Source organism: Bos mutus, chromosome 16, assembly GCF_027580195.1.
Source record: "Bos mutus isolate GX-2022 chromosome 16, NWIPB_WYAK_1.1, whole genome shotgun sequence".
Classification (NCBI taxonomy): Eukaryota; Metazoa; Chordata; class Mammalia; order Artiodactyla; family Bovidae; genus Bos; species Bos mutus.
Genome location: NC_091632.1, coordinates 34,663,066 through 34,681,526, shown reverse-complemented (window position 1 = coordinate 34,681,526; position 18,461 = coordinate 34,663,066). Strand labels below are relative to the sequence as shown.

Below are 18,461 nucleotides of genomic sequence, written 5' to 3'. Positions count from 1 at the left end.
AGCACCAGTTCCTAAGGTCGCTCCGAGCTTCAGGAAAAGGGGTTCACACCATATTATGGGCTCAGAGGGCGCAGGTGCCAGGCGGCCCTGGACGGAGCTGCACGGAAAGTGATTAATTATGGGTCCTGCTCGTTTTGGTGCTTTCCTTCCAAGAACCTTTCTGGCTCCGCCTCTGTCCTGAGGGAGGAGGGGCTGCACTCCCCACACCCTGGAGGGAGGGGCTGGGAGCGAGAGAAGCGGGCGGAACAGGCCCCACCCGACCTGTGTCCCAGAGAGGGCCCCAAAGGGGCGGAGGTGGGAGCCCACCTGATAACTGGGCCCTTTCGTCTTACCCAGTCCTATGTTGCGCTGCTAAGTTCCGTTCTAAGTTCCCTTCTCCCACCTCTGCCACTCTTCCTAGGCAATGCTGACACCTCTCTGACCGTGGGCCCTTTACTCCTGCTACAGATGCCCCTGCCAGGTCCAATTGTCCCCGGTGCCCACTGGCCAATCGCGTGGGGGCTCCACCCTTCCTTGCCTGAGCTCCTGAGCTCCTAACTTTGGGATCCCCATTAGGAGCCTCAGCGCCTGCCCAGCACCCCAGCCCCTCCCCTTCTCAGGAGTGGTACACCACACCATGGCTTGGGACCTGCTGCTTGCAACCCTGATCCCAAATCCCCACCCTGAGCTCTTCCTCCTCATGCTCCTGACAACTTTGAAGGCCTGGCACCCTCAGCACTGGTTGCCTTGAGAGCCCCTCCTGGAAGCATCAGCTCCCAGAGCACCCATTCCTGGTCCTCCCAGCATGGAGGTCTCCTCTTCCCTCATTCAGCACCAAGCAGAGCCACCTACTCCCCAGTGTGCCTGGCCTCAGCCCAGACTCCCCTCTGCCTGGTAACCCTTGGCCTTGTGGATTCCATTCAGGTGGCCTCAGCTCCTCAAACCTAGCCACTCCAGATGCTGCAGGACGGCCCCCCTAGGTGCTTCAGCACCTCAGTCAGTGTCTTCTCCACCCCATGTCCAGCCCGGCACAGGCCCACCCCATCCCCACCCACCAGGGTTCCCCCCACCCCATCCTGACTCCCCCACAGGCCCCCTTTACCCTTAGTATAGCCAACCTGCTGTCCTCATAGCTCCTCTTCCCACCCTGTGTTCAGACACACAGATATAGGCAGATATGTGTGCAAATATGCACACATGGCAGGACTTGCCATCCCTAAGGAGGCTACCTGGGGTGCAGGCCTCATGGATCCACCTGGCCAGCTCCACGCACAACAGTGTGCACACTCACTGCGCAGGGTCTCCTTGCCAAAAGCAGCCCCCAACCCAGCACCCTTCCTCCATCCAGAGCCACCTAAAGGAGGTTGAAGCCTGCACGCCACCATGGAGCTGGGCATCATGGCGCTCTCAGGACAGAAACCAGCCAAGTGGGAGAGCGTTGGGCCAGGAAGGGCTGAGGGGGGTAGCATTGGTGTGGATACACACAAGCACCTGTTGAAAGTGTTCAGACTTTATTTCACGGTGATTGACACAGACATAGGTTGGAGTTAGTAACAGGACATATAAGACTCCTCCAGCCTCTAAGCCTGACAGCCCAGGCCTGGCTGTGAGAGGGTTGGGGTTGCCACCCCCACCACGAGAGGTGTGGGCAGCTGGGGGGACGGGACCAGATGAGACCTAACATTGCAGTTTAAGGCATTTCTGGCTTCGCAGCCATCTCTGCCACCCCTGCACCTGCTCCTTGGCCTTGGTAAGACACCCAGGCTACTCCTGGTCACTTTGGGATAAGGACAACCACTCCTCACCCCCAAACTGGACAGAATGTTTTCTATGTGGTGTCCTCAGCTGTCCTCGGGCCAGGACAGGAAAGACAACAGGCCCGCCACCCCCGGTGTCAAATAAAATCCATACATACTCTGTGGTTGGTGGCCATGCCTGCACATGCATCCTTGAGAGGGGATGCTGGCCAGAATCAAGCAGTCCACATGTCACAAGTGGCCTTGCTCCTTCTCAGGGCTCCTCATGGGGACTTGGGCGGTGGGAAGGGGTCACAGCCACGTCCAGGGTGGCTGGGTAGATGGGCAGGGCCAGCCGTGGGCCAGGGTGCCCTGAACAGGCCTGGGCTTGGCCTCTGCTCTCCAGTGCCCTGGGATGGGTGGGCATAGCTGGAGGGAGGGGCTAGCATGGCCCCAACAATGACATTGTTTCACAGGATTGGTACATGAGGCCCGGGCTCAGCAGGCCCTGGTGAGGCTGGCCCCACCCAGCACAGGCAGGGAGGAGGGGCAGCTCAGCTGGAATCCAGAAAGGCCCCAGCCTACACAGAGGAAGGGCCCCTCCAAACCCCACAGCGCCTTGCTGCTCTAGGGACAGGCCTCGCCAGAGGGAATGTGGGCAACGTGTATATGCAAGGTCTGCCAACAGGCTGGCGAACACAGGGGCCAGCACAAGTGGACACTGTGCAGGCACAGCCTGAGAGGCCAGGACACAGTGTCCTGAGGCAGAGGGTCGCATCCCAAGGCTGCTGAGTGAGCCAAGTCCTCCGTGGGCAGAGTTACCCTCCTGACCCTGAGAGTCCCTCGGCACCAAGTCCGTCTCTGCAGCTCGCCTGCCTGGTTAGGAGGGAGGCCGTGCCAGCAGTCCCTCCAGCCGTCACATAGGCAAGAAAATCATATCAAAAAAGCAACAAGTTTACAAAAATAGAAAATAATTACAACAGGGTGGGCAGCAGCTGCAGCGTGGCTCACAGGGCAGGGCAGGGCCGAAGCTCTGGCTTGGTGATGGCGTCCTCCAGCAGGTGCACCGGGCGCTGGCCCACCACCACGTCCCGCAGGCAGCCCACGAAGCCTGTGCCATAGGCTTTGGGCAGGGCCTGGCCTGTGGGCAGCTTCTCCAGGCCACCTGCAGGAAGAGAAAGGAAAGGCCCCAGACCGTGACTCAGTGACGGGCAGTTTGGGCACTGGTAGGCAGAAAGGCTAAATGACTAGGTGAGTTACCAGAGGGCTGTCAGTGCCCTGGGGAGACCAGGAGGCCAGCAGGTGTGCCCCAGCCTCCTGGCCCCACCCTCTCCTGGCTACAGCAGGGGCTGAGACAGGAGGGGAGGACCCCACCCCAATCCCAGCCCAGCCAGCCCACCCACTGTCCTGGATGGGGCTGATACAGTGCCCCTCTTAACTGCCAGCCCCAGGGGGTGGAACCTATCCCTCGGAGACCCTTGCCTGCCCCTTCCCTGGCCTCCCCCAAAATCACTCACCCAGCCACAGGGCTCCATCTGTGTCCAGCTGCGTGGCACCCAGTGGGGAGGAGCCAGTCACAGGGGCCTCGTTGCCCACCTGAAGGGAACCTTCCCTCTGTTTCCTGGGGCATGGGTGGAGGGAGGCCGTCAGGGCTCCAGATCCTGACCCCCATCCCTTTCGTCCCAGCACCACACCCTGGGGACTGTCACCCAGTGTCACCCTGGGGGCCAGGATGGAATGGCACCAACCCAGGAGAGCACCTAGTAGCCAAGGACGGGGGGGACCTCCTGTGAGAAAAGTGTTGCTGGAGGGGCAGCCAGACTCAGACCAGCATCTGGGCAGAGCAGGGACTCCCCTTTCAAATCAGGGGTTTCTTGGCCATCGGTGCTTCTCCTGTACCCTCTTTTCCCTCCCTCCTCATTGACAGTGACCTCAGGTCGGGCCACCACCAGCCCTACCACGAGATCTCCCCCTGACACACACACCAAACTCCTACCCTGGCCACGAGTGGCCAGGCATGCCCTGGCCGGGCAAGTCCAGACACCACCCGCTGCTATTCTTGGTGGCCCCGGGCTCCCTGCTGACCTGTGTGCCCTGACCCGCAACCAGCGGTTGGTATTCACTGGTACGGTGGAGCGCAACACCACGGGCTGGGAGCCCAGGTCATAAGCCAGTTGCAGGCGCCCGTCCACGATGGCCAGTGCGATGTAGTCAGCCCGCTCCGTGGCCTTGCCACTCCACAGCACCAGCCCCTGTGTGGCCTCAGTGCGCAGGCTCAGCTCAAAGTGGTTGCTCTGGAGTGCCTTCTCACTAGTGGGCAGAGAGCTGGTCAGGACCTCTGGGAGGGTGGTGGGGATGGGGCAGGGGAGGGAGGAAGGTGAGGGGGATGACTCCAGAGGCCATAAGGGCAGTGATGCCACCAGAGCAGCTCGGTGGGCGGGTGGTGGACACGGCCAGTGAGATGAGAGACAGATGGTGGGGCCAGGTCAGCGATCAGAGGAGTGAGGTGGACAGACAGAGGGAGAGATCGACAGAGATGCTCAGAGAGATGGGAAGGCAGTGGGCAGACAGCAGGGGCCAGGGGCCACTGCTCACCTGGGACGGGCCCCGGAATCCAGAGTTTCAGGGCTTAGAAGCAGGAAGAGAGGGAGGCAGGTGAGCAGGGGGGCAGACAGGCTATAGCGCAGGGTGGGGCAGGACCCAGCAGCAGCCCTCCCCACACCCCTCTTCACCAATGGAAGGCGGTGGAGCAAACATCCGTGGAGAAACATTGGTCCCACCCACCCCAGAGGCCTGGCAGTGACACACGTGCACACACGTGGGCAGACACAGAGCTGGTGCGCATGGCCCAGGCCAGGTGCAGAGGAAGAGCTCCGACACGAGGGCATGGAATAGTGACCGAGGGCCCTGGCTGGGCCCCCACACACATGCGTGTGTGCACACATGGGGGCGCGTGGACTCACATGCGCACTGTAACACACTTGCATTGTGTGCACACAGATGTGGGTGTGCACATGCTTGCACACCGTGCTGGTGCCCTGTGGTGAGGGGCCTGGCTGCAGGGGTGGAGGGGTACACTGGCATCCAACACACATCTCGGAAAGGGTGATTCTCTACTTCCAAGCTAGGAAACTGAGCCCCATGCAGCACCCCACAAACCCCCATCCTCCTCCACTGGGGATGGAAAGTTCTACCCTTGCCCTTGGGGTGTGCTGCCGGGAGGGAGAGGAGCAGAGGACCAGGAAATGGACTACTGGTGAGAGTGGAGGTGTGGCTACTTACGCTGGGATCTCATTGGTCAGTTCGCTTGGAAACAAAGAGACAGAGACAGTGAGAAGGAAGGAGGGTGGAAGAGGGGCAGAGGTGGGCTCAGAGTAGGGGCAGGTGTGGAGTGTCACGCATATGGTCCGGTGCAGCTGGGCAGATGGGACGGAGGGTTGAGGGGTGCCCGGCTCCAAGAGACATACTACCTCTCGGTCACAGCGTTGAGGTACTCGATGTAGGTCCGTCCATCAAAGGCCAGTGCATCCAGGTCCCCAGCTGACTTCTCAATCAAGCCTGAGAGACAGTGAGGTGAGCGCAGCCTCTGGCAGGCTCCCTCCCATGTCCAGCCTTAGCCCACGTGGGCAGCACTCACCCTTCTCACAGTGCAGCCCTGAGAAGCCTGCAGGACACAGGCACTCATAGGAGGCCTCGCGGGGGAGACAGGAAGCCCCATGGAGGCAAGGCTGACCCTCAGCCTGGGTACAAGGGTGGTCTGCAAAGGACGAGACGTCCACGGCCCGGACCACGTTCTCACGGGTCAGCAGTTGGCGGCCATTCAGGGAGACCTGGGAGGTGGGGCATGACAGCTTCTGTCCTGCCTGTGTCCTCCGGCCCAGAGGACAAAGGCCCCCTCTGGGATGGGCCCTTCCTTGAGACTGTACCAGGGCTTCGCTGCCGCCCGCCCCCCTCCGACCCTGGGCTCCCCGGGGCCCCACCCCTGCCGTACATACCAGCTGGATGGCTCCATCAAAGCCAGAGGACACAGCAGCTGCTCGGGCCAGCTTGCTGAAGTCAGGGGCCCCCCCAACAAAGAGCGGCTCCTTTAGGTTGAGAACGGTGTGTGGCACCTGTGGGGAGGTGCAGGGTAAGGGGCAGTGAAGCCTACCCACCAGCAGGAACACGATGTGAGCCCCAGACCAGGGCCCGCCCGCCTGTGGTGACCCACCCCGCACCCTCCAGCATGGTGGAGGCAGTTAATCACACAGATGTGGCTGCGATGTGGGGGCTTAGTGGGGAAGGAGCTACTCTAGGGGCGGAGGCGGCAGAAGATGGATGAGCAGGATGAGAAGAGACGGTACCTTGCGGGATTTCTGACATCCGAAGAGCGAGCGGGGTGGGGGTTGCAGAGCAAGGGCCAGAGAGCAGTGGGAGCAGAGAGGAAACACAGAGGCCCAGGACAGAGGGGAGAAAAAACAGTCCAGTGAGCGCCAGCCGTGGGGCGGGGGCTGCACGCCTCCCAGGAGGAGGAGGGAGGCGGGGAGCAGGGGGGTGGCCCAGGAGACACTGACTCACCGGGGACTCCCCCAGCACGCGAGGCCCATCGCCAACCCGCATGGCTCCTTTGCGTCCATTTCGCTCCAGGGAGACCCTGGTCCAGGCACCCAGGGCCACCGGCTCCTTGCTCCTGGAGAAAAACAGATGTCGTGAACAGACGGTGGGCTCTGACGGTCTACCCGCCAGGGGCCCCAGGAACAGAGAGCGTGGGGCCCAGTCCAGCCCCCTGCAGCGCCTCCGCCCACCTGATGACCGCTGCCCCCTTGCCCAGATCGTAGCGGAACTCCAGGAGGCCATTGTGCAGCGCCAGGGACACAAAGTCGCCCTTGCCATCTGTCTTCTGTCCATTATAGAGGAGCAGGCCGCTGGGGCTCCGAGCCAGGAACACCACCTCCAGCGCCATCTTCTCCCTGGGGCCACGGGAGGGCAGGCGGGTGACCTGATGCCCCTCACTTCACAGCTGGATGGGGGCTGGGGGGTGCTTCCCCTCTTCCACCCGTCTGCCCACTGACCCCAGGTCCCGCTCAAAGGTGTGCAGGCCTTTCAGTTCCAGGTAGGAGAAGCTGCTGAAATCAGCCAGGAATGGCTGGTTGTCCTCCGGCTCTGAGACTGTGAGGACAGGAGAGGGTCACACAGGGTTCTAGGCTTTGATTCCTGGAGCCCCCTCACCTCCTACCCTCCCCACCCTGAGCACCGCTGCCCCCACCTGTCTGGCAGAGGCTGCCCTCCCGGCCGTGGGGGCACTCGCACTTGGCCTCTCCCTGGGGCAGCACGCGGCAGGGGGCTGCTCCATGGCAGGGGTTCGGCTGACAAGGGTCCTTCTCGTCGGCACAGGTTGGGCCTGGATGGAGGCAGGATGGGTTCCAGGAGACCTGAGCCCTGCCCACAGACACACAGACCCCCAGCACCCAGCCCCGTCTTGCCCTTACCAAAGCGGCCAGGTGGGCACTGACAGTGGAACCTGCCTGCCTCCAGGGCCTGGCATGGGGCCCCTCCGAGGCAGGGGCTAGGCAGACAGGGGTGGTCCCCGCACTTGCCCACTCCGGAGCTTCGAGTCGCAGACTCTGGCCAGCTGCTCAGCTCCAGCCGCTGATTGTTGACATCCAGCAAGCGGATACAACCCCTAAGACCGATGCTGACAGAGGTCCGCTCTAGCACCCTGCCACCAAGATGAGGGGCAGGGGTCAGAGACCAGAGGCATCCTCTTTCACGGCCAACTGTGACACTTGCGTTCCTCATACAGTCGGGACCGCAAGTCTGGGCTGCTCCCCATCCCCACCCCATAGCCTGCTCATAAGACGGGCAGTCCCACAAACAGGACAGAATCAGGAGGGGGCTGGGCTGAGAGTCAAGTGATGGGACTAAAGGTCAAGGCCAGCCCAGCCCCTCCTTGGTGGTCACACTGCAGCTGGGTCCTCAGGATCAAGACAGAATCAGGGTCACTGTCAAGGGTTGGGGCTGAGCCCAGGGTCACAGCAATTGTCCATGCCCATCCTTCCACCCCTGTGTTATCCCACAGGGAGCCTGGACCTACTGGATGCCACCCTCAAGGCATCTGGGGTACCTGCTGGGTATCAGAGCCAAGGTTGGGGGGGGGTCTCTGGTTGGGGCCACCCCACCCTCCTCCATGCTCACGTGGAAGCCTGATCCTCAGGGACGCCACCCACGAAAAGATCAGTGTCCAGGTTGAGACCGTCAGTGCCACTGGGGCTCTGGCCCAGAACAGGAGTCTCACCGTCCACGGAGAGAGTGCCTTGGCGCCAGTGCCGAGACAGCTCCAGGCGATGCCACCGGCCGGGCTGCACGGGCACGGAGCTGGTCAGCACCGCGGGCCCTGAGCCTGTGTCGAACCTGGGGCAGGAGCAGGCACTCAGGACAGCCAAATGGAGCCAGGACCACTGCCTGGCCCTGTCCCCCGCCCCTAACCCCCACCTCTGACCCCCACCACCCACCACCCACCTGAACTGCACACGGCCTCCCAGCAGCACCAGTCCCAGGAAGTCCTTGCCCCGGGCATTGCCGTTGTAGAGCAGCAGCCCCTGGGGCTCCAGCGCCCGGAACTCGAGCGCCAGGCGCAGGGTGTGGTAGGCACGGAGGGTGGGAAAGGCCAGGAAGGAGTGGCCCCCAAAGGCTGGCACGGAGGGGTGCAGGGCTGCAGGAGACAGGGAAGGGCCAGTGAAGGGCATGGGGGCCACAAAGTCCAACCCGCCCCTCACCCCGCCCTGGCCCCCTCTGCTTCCCTGTCCCTCTCTGGCATGGAAGACCTTACCCTTCTCACAGACGGCACCCCCCGTGCCTGCTGGGCAGCTGCAGGTGAAGTCTGCACCCGAGCCCTGGTCCTGGCAGGTCCCCCCATGGAGGCAGGGCTGGGAATCACAGGGCCTTCGGGGCTGCTGGGTGCCTGGGGGCAGGGGACGGCGTCCAGGCACACGACTAGGGGCAGTGGTGGGGGGCTGGCGCGTGGTCGCGGGAGGTGTGGTCCTGCTGACGGGCCGGCTTGTGTGACTGGGAAAGTGGGCCCGAGGGGTTGCAGCTGAAGGTGGCAGGCGGGCCACCGTGGTGGCTCTGGCCGTGGCTGCAGCTGGGGTGGCTCCCGTGAAGAATGCAGGAAACCAGTCTGGGGAGGGGATGCCATCAGGACCCAGAAAGAGAAGGGTCCCCAGGGCAGTGAGGGGATGGGGGGACAGGAAGGTGGGAACCCTCTGAGGGGAGGGAACACATTACGATCCACAGGCGCAGGGGCCCTGTGGGCAGGCGGGGCACAGGGAGGGAACAAGCCACGGCAGTGCCGGACCAGGCACTCACCGAAGTCCATGAACCGCACATGTTCTTGCAGAGGCCGCCTCACGCCCAGGGACCTGCGCCTGGACGCCTGGAGCTGCCGGAGCAGGGCCCGGCCCACGTCAGACGCCCTGAAGGCTGTGGCTGGGGAGGAGCAACCCTGAGTGTGGTGGAGCCTAGGGTGCCCCTCCACCCCCCGAGGGGGACCAGGGTGGGGGCTCACTGGGATCAAAGTGCACTTCCACAATGGCCCGGACCGAGCTGCCTGGCCCCAAGTCCCGTAGGCGGACACTTCGGAAGTCCTTCTTAACGTCGGAGTTCCGGAAGAGGTCATCCAGCTATTGGTGGGGAGTGAGTTAGGCTCTGGGAGGCTGCCCAGGCTGGAGCTGGGGACCACCCCCCAGTGCTTCTTTTGGTCAGTCCTAGAGAAAGGCTGGTGGCTTGGCAGGGCTGCAACCCCAGCCCCACACTTACTGCGCTCTCAATGCTCCTGGCAGTCTCCCCAAACAGCTCAGACTTGGGGTCTGCCATCTCCGGCGTGTAGAACAGTTCTTGCCCCTCGACCCCCTCAAGCTCCAGCACACCCTGGAACACCTTGGTGGCTGCAGAGGAGGGGCCAGTGAGGTCCTGCCTGGCACCTGCCTGGCTTCTGAACCAGCCATGGGCATAGGCCCCAGCAGCAAGCCACGCAGGGTGCAGGGCAGGTGGCGGTTAGTCAGATGGTCATGAGGTTAGTGGGGACCCCAGGGCAGGGCTGGCTTTGGTTACCAGGCAGACTCCTTGGAGCAGTGCCCCAGGCCGGCTTGCAACAGGAAAAACACGTTAGCCATGGGGTCCTGGGCACCCACATGTGTGCAGGGGCCGAGAACACACACATATGTGCTTGTGCTGAATCCCCAGGACCACTGGCACATGTGTGCTATTAATAAAATCAGAAGACCACAAACCCTGGGTGCCCACCTGCTGGGCAGGTCTGTGGCCTGGGAGGAGAGATGGCGTCTCTAGCCATGGCTAGGCCACGCCTCACACTCCACCCTGGCCCCCGGACCCCTACTCACCAGGACAGTTAGAGCCCTCTGCGTCCAGGGAGGGTGTCTTGCCATCTGAGCAGCAGCCCATAGGCGAGTTGTAGCAGGAAGCCCTTTCCATGGGTAGCCCAGGGGTCCCAGCACTGTCTCTTTCCGGGGACTCAAGTCCTGGGGAGGTACAGTCTGAGCCCAGCTGCAGGTGCAGTCCTCCTGGGCCCTGCCCCCAGGTCCCAGAGCCCATGCTCACCTCCTGAGCCAGCCCCACTGGCCTCCAAGTCACCACTCAGCTCCTCGTCACCACTCCCATCAGCGCTGCCAGATTCGCCGAAGGCAGAGGTGACGAGGCTGGCTGCCGGGGAGGGGGCCATGGGAGGCATGGTCAGCACTGGCCTTGCAGTGGTCCTGGGGATGCTGGCCATGGTCCAAGGTTGTGATGAGGCTCGAGAAGTGGGCTGGCTGTGGCGGGTACTGCTGGGAGCCAGGGGCAAGGCGCTGGGGGGCGGCAATGGTGCCTTGTTCAGGTCAAGTGCTGAGGGAGCCACAGATGCGGATGTCAGATGGGGACCAGAAGTGATGCCTTCTGTGAGGAGAGGAGAACCCAGGTGGCAGGGCCCAGGGTCAGAGCACAGTCAGGCCTTCCTGGTCAGTCTGGGGCAGTGGGTAAGGCCTCACCCTGGCAGGGGCCGAAGCTTTGGATAGAGATTTCCAAGCCCTGGCGGCAGGCGATGGTCCTCAGCTGGCACTCATTGCCATAAGTGACTCCATCTGACCCGCAGACCTGAGGCACAGGGCAAAGATGCAGAGGGTAGGGGGGGCCCGCCCCACTCCGGGGGGGCCCGCCCCACTCCTGCCACCCTCCACATTCTCCATCCCTCACCTTGGTAGCATCGGCCCCTGGACAGGTGGGTGTTGGGCACACGCAGTGGGCAGAGCCAGCCTCCTCCACACAGGATGCCCCAAACTCACAAAGCATCTCAGCACAGGTCGTGGGTGGCGAAGAGTCTGGAGCACAGACACAGGAGACTCCACTGGCTCAGGAGGCCCCATCCCTACGACAGATCTACCCCCGAGCAGAGGGGCCTGGGGCAGTGCCAGATCTGGTCCTCACCTGTTTCACAGCCAGCAGGGCCCAGGGCACGGCCATCTGGACACTGCCCACACTTGGGCCCGGCCACCCCAGGCTTACAGGAACATAGCCCAGTCATCTGCTCACAGTCGTCCCGCACGGCACCCCGGGGGTCACAGCTGCAGGCTGGGAGGCAGGGGGAGGAGGCTTAGGTCTGTGCTGGCTTCTCCATGGGCTCCGGAGCCTGACCCAGCTCCTGCCAGATGGGACAAGGGACACGGGGACAGGGTGGACAGGCAGGAGCATTCAGCTAGGGACTGACCATGGGCCCTGTCACTCACGGGTACAGCCGCTCCGGCCGTCAGTGACGATACCACGGAAGTTCCAGAAGCCAGGCTCACAGCGGTCACACTTGAGGCCCCCCACACCCGGGCGGCAGGAGCACTGACCTGTAGCAGGGTCACAGGTGCCGCCGTAGGAGCCGTGTGGGTTACACTGGCATGAGCCTGCAAGGCCAGGGCAAGACAGGGTCACTGCAGTCAGTCGCATGTCTCCGCGTGGCAATGGGGCAGGGCTGAGCTCGGGTACTCACTGGGGCAGCCAGCCAGGCCAACACCCTGGGCAACAGTGATGTTGTCCTGGCAGCAACCGTAGGGGGTCTGAGCACAGTGCAGGGGAATCGCAGGTGGCAACGGGGCCAAAGTGGGGCCTGCAGGGAGGGGCAGGGGCTTAGGTGCCAGGCAGGACTGGATGCCCAACCTGGGTGTGACTACTCCGCCTCAACCTCCCCAGCCATCACCACTCAGCCCTCCTGATGCCAATTCCCACTGGAGCCTCTGGACTGCAGCTTGGGTCACAGGTGAGAACCTCATACAACATACAAGAAAGAGAATATCTACATGCAAAAGACCAGCAGTACACAAGACACCACAGATTCTGGATGTGAAGCCCTGTGTACACACGTACAACCAGAGCCACACTCAGATTAGTGAGCCTTCGCAAGGTGGCAGGACACACACTCAGCACATCCCCCGCATGCAGACACACACAGGAGCACTTGTGCATGCACAAAGATATGACTGCCTGTCACCATCAGTTTCCTCCCATAAGAGAAAGTGCTGAATGGGTGCACTTCACTGGTTCACGGCTGCCCTCGCACACAGTAGGTGCTCAGCGAACACTTGCTGAGCAGCAGGCACACACATCCACACACCACAGTTGCATGAATGCAGATATGCACCAAAACTGCACACTTCAAACACAACACACATGTTCACACACACCCACCACAGCACACACACAACAACTTCGAACAATACACAGACTCCCACTTCCCTCATACCCATAGGCACATGTACCTTTAAGCATGTACACATGTGCCCACTTGCAGCCGAACACACCCACACGCTCACTCACCACGGCAGGCTCCCTGGGCCACGACATACAGCTCTGGCTGTGATTCACACCTGGCCTTCTTCAGCTCACATTCGGTGCGGTAGGTGACTCCATCCGAGCCACACACCTGGAGGAAGGGCATCAGGGCAGGTGTGGGCAGCCATGGCCCCTGCCTCACTGCCCAATCAGAGCCGGGTTACGGGGGATGCTCACCGGGCTCCTCAGGACGCCCTGGCAGCTGAAGCCGCAGACGCATGGCCCGTCCTCCGAGTCCTCATCCCAGATGCCACCTCGCTGCCGGCACAGCTCAGGCTCACACTCGCCGTCCTCTCCCGAGCCTGAGCCTCCGGAGCCACACTCAGCTACAGGGAGGAGGCCAGGTCACCTTGGGGTCCCGGCCAAGGCTGGCACCCACCAGCCCACCCCAGCTGCCCACCAGCATACCTTGCTCACACGGCCCCGCCCGGGCCTCCTCGATCTGTGTTTGCTGCTGACAGGCAGCCTCACGGAGCTCGCATGAACTGCCATAGGTCACGCCATCGCTGCCACACACGGGGCCGGGTGGAGGGCGCTCACACCGGGGACACACGCACTGCCCCGCTGAGCACACAGCCCCAAAGGCACACACTGTGTCTCCACAGGTCTCTAGAGAAGGCAGAGCCAGAAGGGGGTCAGTGGATACCGGGTGAAGGACGCACGGGATCACAACCCACCAGGTATACCCAGCTCCACTCACGGCAAGGACCAGCCGAGGCCACGTGCAGACTGATCTGGTGTGTGCAGGCGTGGACGTGTAGTTCACATTCACTGGCATACGTGCGCCCATCAGAGCCACACACAGGCTGGGCTGAGGCCACACATTCGGAGGGGCACACACAGCGCCCGGTCTCAGCTTCACACAGGGCTCCAAAGCGGCACTGCCCACAGCGGTCTGGGGAGAAGACTCCATCACCATGGTGACAGGGATGGCCTCCCCACAACCAGGCCCACTAATCCACCACTGACCACAGGGTCCTCGGCGAGCCACTCGGATCTCCCGCCCAAGGGCACAGGCTGTAGCTTCCAGTTCACACGCACTGCCATATGTGATGCCATCACTGCCACACACAGGGTCATAGACGCCTGAACACGCCTTCGGACACGCACATTCGGCTTCCCCATTCTTCACAGCACACATTGCCCCAAATGGACACTGCACCCCACGGCATGGGGATGGGGACTGGTCTGGGGAGGACATGGGCACTCAGCAAGGTCTCCACCTGCTCTCCTAGGCAATGCACAAAGCCCCTAGCCCCAGGCAGCAGACCCCCACCCAGGGTGGGGATGGTGGAGGAAGAGTGGACCAGGAGAAGGACCAGATGCACAGGACACAGCAGAGAAAGGGACAGACACAGGAGAGACATGGACAGGGACACAGACCCAAACGGCCCTGGGCCCCTGTATGAGTGTGGGATGGGGCTGCCCTCTAGCACAAGAGTTTCTTGACTGACTTCAGTGGGGTATAGAAGGGCCAGGTTTACTAGCCCGCTTAGGCCTCTGACCCTTGACACACCCCTGGGACCCATGCATGTGCAGGGGGGAGTCTCTCTGTGGGTGGAGGAGTCTGCAACCCAGAGCCACACCCAGGGCCACACGGGGGAGGAGGTGTCTGTCCACTTGCTCTGAGGACCACAAGGCCAGGCAGCAGCGAGCCACCCCCCCCCTGCCGCGCGGGGGGCAGACCTCGGGCTGTGGGCTCCTGGCGGCAGGCGCGGTACCTCATCCTGCCAGCAGGTCAGGCTGGAAGACACAAGAGGTGGAGCCAAGAGGGAAGGGAGGGCAGAGGAGAGGATACAGACGCAGAAAGAGAGACCAGAAAGATGGACAGACCAACTGACGGGGACGGAGTGAGAGGTGGGCAGAGCCCCAGTGCACGTAGGACACGCTCTCTGCCCATTCCTGCCCCATTGAAGCTCCGCTGAGACTCTGCCTTTAAGGTGGCTGTGTCTCCCAAGAGCGTGGGACCCAGAAGACCTGAGAGCTGCCAGGCAGGTACCAAGGAGACTGCCCACAGACACCAGCCTTGGACCCAACATCCCCCCAGGTGCTGCAGCCAACTTCCTGACAGATCCCACCCCCCAGAGCCCGCCGACAGACAAAAGCCCTGCCAGCCCTCCTCAGAGTGACCAGCTCTCGCCCCCAGCCCAGGAGGAGCATGATTCAGCATGGAAATGGCATGTGATGACAGGCAGCGTGGACCGCCGGACCAGCCTGCTCCCAGCACGGAGCCCGCCTGCATGCTCACCACACGGGCCCTGGTGCTTCATGGGAATGCTACGCTGCTGCTGACACTCGGCCTGCTGGCGCCAGCAGTCATTGTCATACGTGTGCCCGTCATGGGCACACACAGGTCTGTAGGCCCCGTCACAGACGACGCGGTCACAGGAACAGCGGGGGCGGCCTCGGCGGGACAGGCAGACGGCATTGAATCTGCACGGCTCCGGGCACTGGTCTGGGGGACCAGGGAGATCAGAAGAGTAAGAGAACCACAACAGACCTCCCTGGGATGGGTAGGGGCTCCATGGGCACATGGGGTGATCACTGGGGACCCAGGAGACCTGAGGGGAAGGTGGGGACAAGTAGGTCCCTGGGTCATGCAGAGTCCCAGGAAGGGGCCCTGCCCCAGGAGCCGCCCACCTCGAGGCTGGCACTGGCCAGAGCGCACTTTCTGCAGGAGGATGCCTTGAGCAGCCCCTGTTCGGCCCATGACGCAGTCATTATCGTAAGTAACCCCGTCGTCCCCACACACAGGTGTCCCACGGGGAGGGCAGCTCTCTGGTCGCAGGAGCATCTCCGGCCGCCGCGTGCGTGGGTTCACACGGCAGGTACGGCTCAGGTCACTGAGGGAGCCCTGGCAGGGGTCTGGGGGCAGGAAGATGGAGGTCAGGGCACTGCCGGTTGTGTGCACACACTGAGGGAGGTCGGGCTACACGCGCAGGGCAGCGCTCACCGCAAGGACCGTCGAACTTCTTGAAGATGTTCTCTTGGTGGGCACAGGCGTGGCGTAAGAGCTGGCACTCGCTGGGGTAGTCACTGCCGTCGCTGCCGCACACAGGGCCTTCCGGGGCCCCCAGGCACGTGGCAGGGCACAGGCACGTGGCTGTCAGTCCATCCGCAGAGGGCACACAGGTGCTGCCAAAGCTGCAGGTGACATTGGAGCAGGGGTCCCGGGTCCCTGCGGGCAGAGCAAGGTGGGCCAGCGGCCCTCCGTACATTGGCCAGCGGCCCTCTGCATACCCGCTCATCACAGGCCCGGTCCAGCCTTTCGCAACCCTTCACCGCAGGCCCCACCCCCATCCACACAGGCCCCGCCCCTGCCCAGCCCTTTGCAACCCCCCTCACCGCAGGCCCCAGCCCCATCCCCACAGGCCCCGCCCCCGCCCCCCACATTCCCCTCACCGCGGGAACCGCCCCCATCCCCACAGGCCCCGCCCCCGCTTTCCCCTCACCGCAGGAACCACCCCTACGTTCCCTCCACCGCAGGGCCCCGCCCACTCACCGCAGGGCCCGCGGCGCAGCAAACGGATGCGCCTCTGCTGGCTGCACTGCGCCCGCTGCAGCTCGCACTCGTTGCTGTAGGTGGAGGCATCCGAGCCGCACACGGGCGCCACCACGCTGGGGCAGGAGCTCTTCTTGCACACGCAGGAGGCTCGGCCCGGCTCGTCTGCGCTGGGCTCGCAGACAGCGCCGAAGCCACACAGCATTCCTCGGCACGCTGCGTGTGGGGTGGAAGATGCAAGGGCATGGGTAAGAGCCTCTGCCACCTCCAGGCTTCCGGTCATCACGCACACGGACCAATGTCTGCACACCTGCCCAGACCTTGCATATGCGTGCCCACCCATGTTCGTGCAAGTGCTCACAGGAACCCTGGTGTGCCCATCGTGGCCAGGGCCTCAAGCCTCCCCCTCTCATCAATTCCCCCTCCCCCGCCCCGCAGAGCTCTCCCACCAGAGCCTTCTCTGCTCAACTGTGGAAGGGCATCGCATCTGCTCCTGACCCAGTCCCCACACAGAGAGCAGACGGCCCCCAGGCCAACTCTGTCACAGGGAATTAGCGCCTTCTCATCAGAATTGACGCCCCTCATCCAACTGTGACCTACTCCTCAGAGCCTGGTTCTCCCCACCCCATCCCTGGGAACTGCTCCAGTGACCACCCCCACACCTGGCCCCTGTCACTTCCCCAGGGACCACCTCCCCTGCCTTTCAGGGTCAGGCCTGAGGTCACTCAGCTGTAGGACAGGGGGTGGGAGTATCTGAGGTCGGTCGCATGCTCCACCCTGGCCCAGGACCCAGTGCCCTGCCTGCTCCAGGGCTCCTTAACTCTTCTCACTCCTTCCTCCTCCTGCTTCTCTTAGAGGCCTCCCCTCTCCTCAGGACTGTCCCCACTTGAGCCCTTCTCTGCCCACTTCCCCATCTTCCATGCCCCCCAGCCAGCATTCCCCAGGGGCATGCTCTGCTGTGGCTCCTGGCCTGCCTACCCTCCTAGGCCTCCTAGCTGCAATCTTTCCCTGGGGCCCGTTGTACTCACTCACCTCATCCTTCCCCACCTGTCCTCCTGAGCCCCCACCTCAGGTCCTGCCACCCCACATCACATTCAGCATGACCTCCTCAGGGACCCAAGCCTACACAGGGCTTTGCAGACCCCTTCTCTTCTGTAAACATTTTATCACTTTTTTTTTGGCTGTGCAGGATGCAGGATCTTAGTTCCCTAACCAGGGATCGAACCCCTGCCACCTGCTTTGGGAGCTCAGAGTCAACTACTGGACCACCTGGAAATCCCCTCTTTAAACATTTTAATTCCTGACTTTGTAGTGTTGCCAGTGCACATCCTCTCACTGAGCTACAAAGCCGTCAGGACAATCCCTCCTGAGCATAGTGTCAGGGCAGGGGCAGGTGAAATCCTCAGGACCCCTGCCCAGGATGACACCCTGCAGGCAGGGTAGGCCCATTACTGATTGCAGCTGTCTGGATCTAATAAATGTTTAATTGGGTCTGGTTATCATTAATAAATTATGGAGAGCAGGGGTGCACCCCCTCGTCACTTCCCAGGGGGCTCAGGAAGTGGAGCAAGAGGAAGTACCCTCAATTCCAAGGAGGGTGGAGCCACATAGGAAGCTGGAGCTGTCACCACAGCAACAGCCCACCTGGGCTCCTGTGTTTTTGTCTGGGAGTCCCTGCCCCCACCCTACACAGGCTGAGTGAACAGGGGCTGGAGGCAAGAGTGGGGTCAGCATGGATATCCCAGCCCGAAGTCCCTGCAACACCCCTGTCCTAACCCTACCTCATATGGGCAACCACCCAGATCCTTCATCGGATCCTGGAGCCAAGATTCATCGGCCATGTGACTACAGGCAAGTTATCACCTGGCCAAACCTCAGCATCTCCTCCCAGGAATGGAGACAATAAACCTACCCGCCCTGGGTTGTTGTGAGGCTAAATAGGCCAATACCTGCGAAGGCTCACAGAGGCCCAGGATGCCACTCTGTGGGGGTCAACCTCTGGAGGACCACAGCTGTAAGAGCTGCCAACACATCAGCCACTCCTCTGTTCAGGCTCAATACTGTGTCCACTCTGACCCCTCTTTTCACTTTCCATCTCAACCATCTCCTTCTCTCTCCCCTCAGCACTTCCTTTTACCTTCAGCCCTCTCTTGCCTAAGGCCCTGGGGTCCCCCAGGCCAAATCCATGGGCACTTCCTCTGGCTGGCTGGCTGCTTTATTTGGCTTCAACTAGACCTGCTGATCAAGGTCTCCCCCAGGATCCTGACCCCATGGCTGAGGACGTGGTCACCTCACTATACCACAGGCTCCCTTCTCAACTGCTCTGTGTCTGTGCCCTTGGGCTTAAGCCTCACTCTCCCTCTGGTCACCCTGGTTCAGCTAGACACTGCTCAAGGTCC

The 18,461-nt window shown here is 62.4% G+C and overlaps 1 protein-coding gene across 3 annotated transcripts in view; it reads right to left on the bottom strand.

The window, feature by feature from the left end:
* Positions 1–1,473: 1,473 nt before the first annotated feature.
* The window catches only part of AGRN (agrin), a 39,350-nt gene continuing 22,362 nt past the window's right edge, over positions 1,474–18,461 (bottom strand). For 2 of the 3 annotated variants that reach the window (XM_070384992.1, XM_070384994.1), the window contains 33 exons: positions 16,063–16,278; positions 15,514–15,738; positions 15,201–15,425; positions 14,809–15,015; positions 13,530–13,748; positions 13,261–13,455; positions 12,969–13,169; positions 12,738–12,886; positions 12,546–12,651; positions 11,722–11,838; positions 11,471–11,635; positions 11,172–11,315; positions 10,941–11,065; positions 10,736–10,841; positions 10,311–10,643; positions 10,094–10,231; positions 9,510–9,637; positions 9,259–9,373; positions 9,060–9,179; positions 8,524–8,871; positions 8,214–8,406; positions 7,890–8,105; positions 7,184–7,413; positions 6,961–7,095; positions 6,767–6,863; positions 6,500–6,664; positions 6,273–6,384; positions 5,711–5,827; positions 5,353–5,545; positions 5,186–5,273; positions 3,801–4,025; positions 3,233–3,336; positions 1,474–2,880 (listed from right to left, as the gene is read on the bottom strand). In XM_070384992.1, coding sequence (XP_070241093.1) covers positions 2,723–2,880; positions 3,233–3,336; positions 3,801–4,025; positions 5,186–5,273; positions 5,353–5,545; positions 5,711–5,827; positions 6,273–6,384; positions 6,500–6,664; positions 6,767–6,863; positions 6,961–7,095; positions 7,184–7,413; positions 7,890–8,105; positions 8,214–8,406; positions 8,524–8,871; positions 9,060–9,179; positions 9,259–9,373; positions 9,510–9,637; positions 10,094–10,231; positions 10,311–10,643; positions 10,736–10,841; positions 10,941–11,065; positions 11,172–11,315; positions 11,471–11,635; positions 11,722–11,838; positions 12,546–12,651; positions 12,738–12,886; positions 12,969–13,169; positions 13,261–13,455; positions 13,530–13,748; positions 14,809–15,015; positions 15,201–15,425; positions 15,514–15,738; positions 16,063–16,278 — 5,615 coding nt within the window. In that variant the 3' untranslated portion in view covers positions 1,474–2,722. The remainder of the gene's footprint in view (positions 2,881–3,232; positions 3,337–3,800; positions 4,026–5,185; positions 5,274–5,352; positions 5,546–5,710; positions 5,828–6,272; positions 6,385–6,499; positions 6,665–6,766; positions 6,864–6,960; positions 7,096–7,183; positions 7,414–7,889; positions 8,106–8,213; positions 8,407–8,523; positions 8,872–9,059; positions 9,180–9,258; positions 9,374–9,509; positions 9,638–10,093; positions 10,232–10,310; positions 10,644–10,735; positions 10,842–10,940; positions 11,066–11,171; positions 11,316–11,470; positions 11,636–11,721; positions 11,839–12,545; positions 12,652–12,737; positions 12,887–12,968; positions 13,170–13,260; positions 13,456–13,529; positions 13,749–14,808; positions 15,016–15,200; positions 15,426–15,513; positions 15,739–16,062; positions 16,279–18,461) is intronic. The other variant, XM_070384993.1, reaches the window with a different exon arrangement.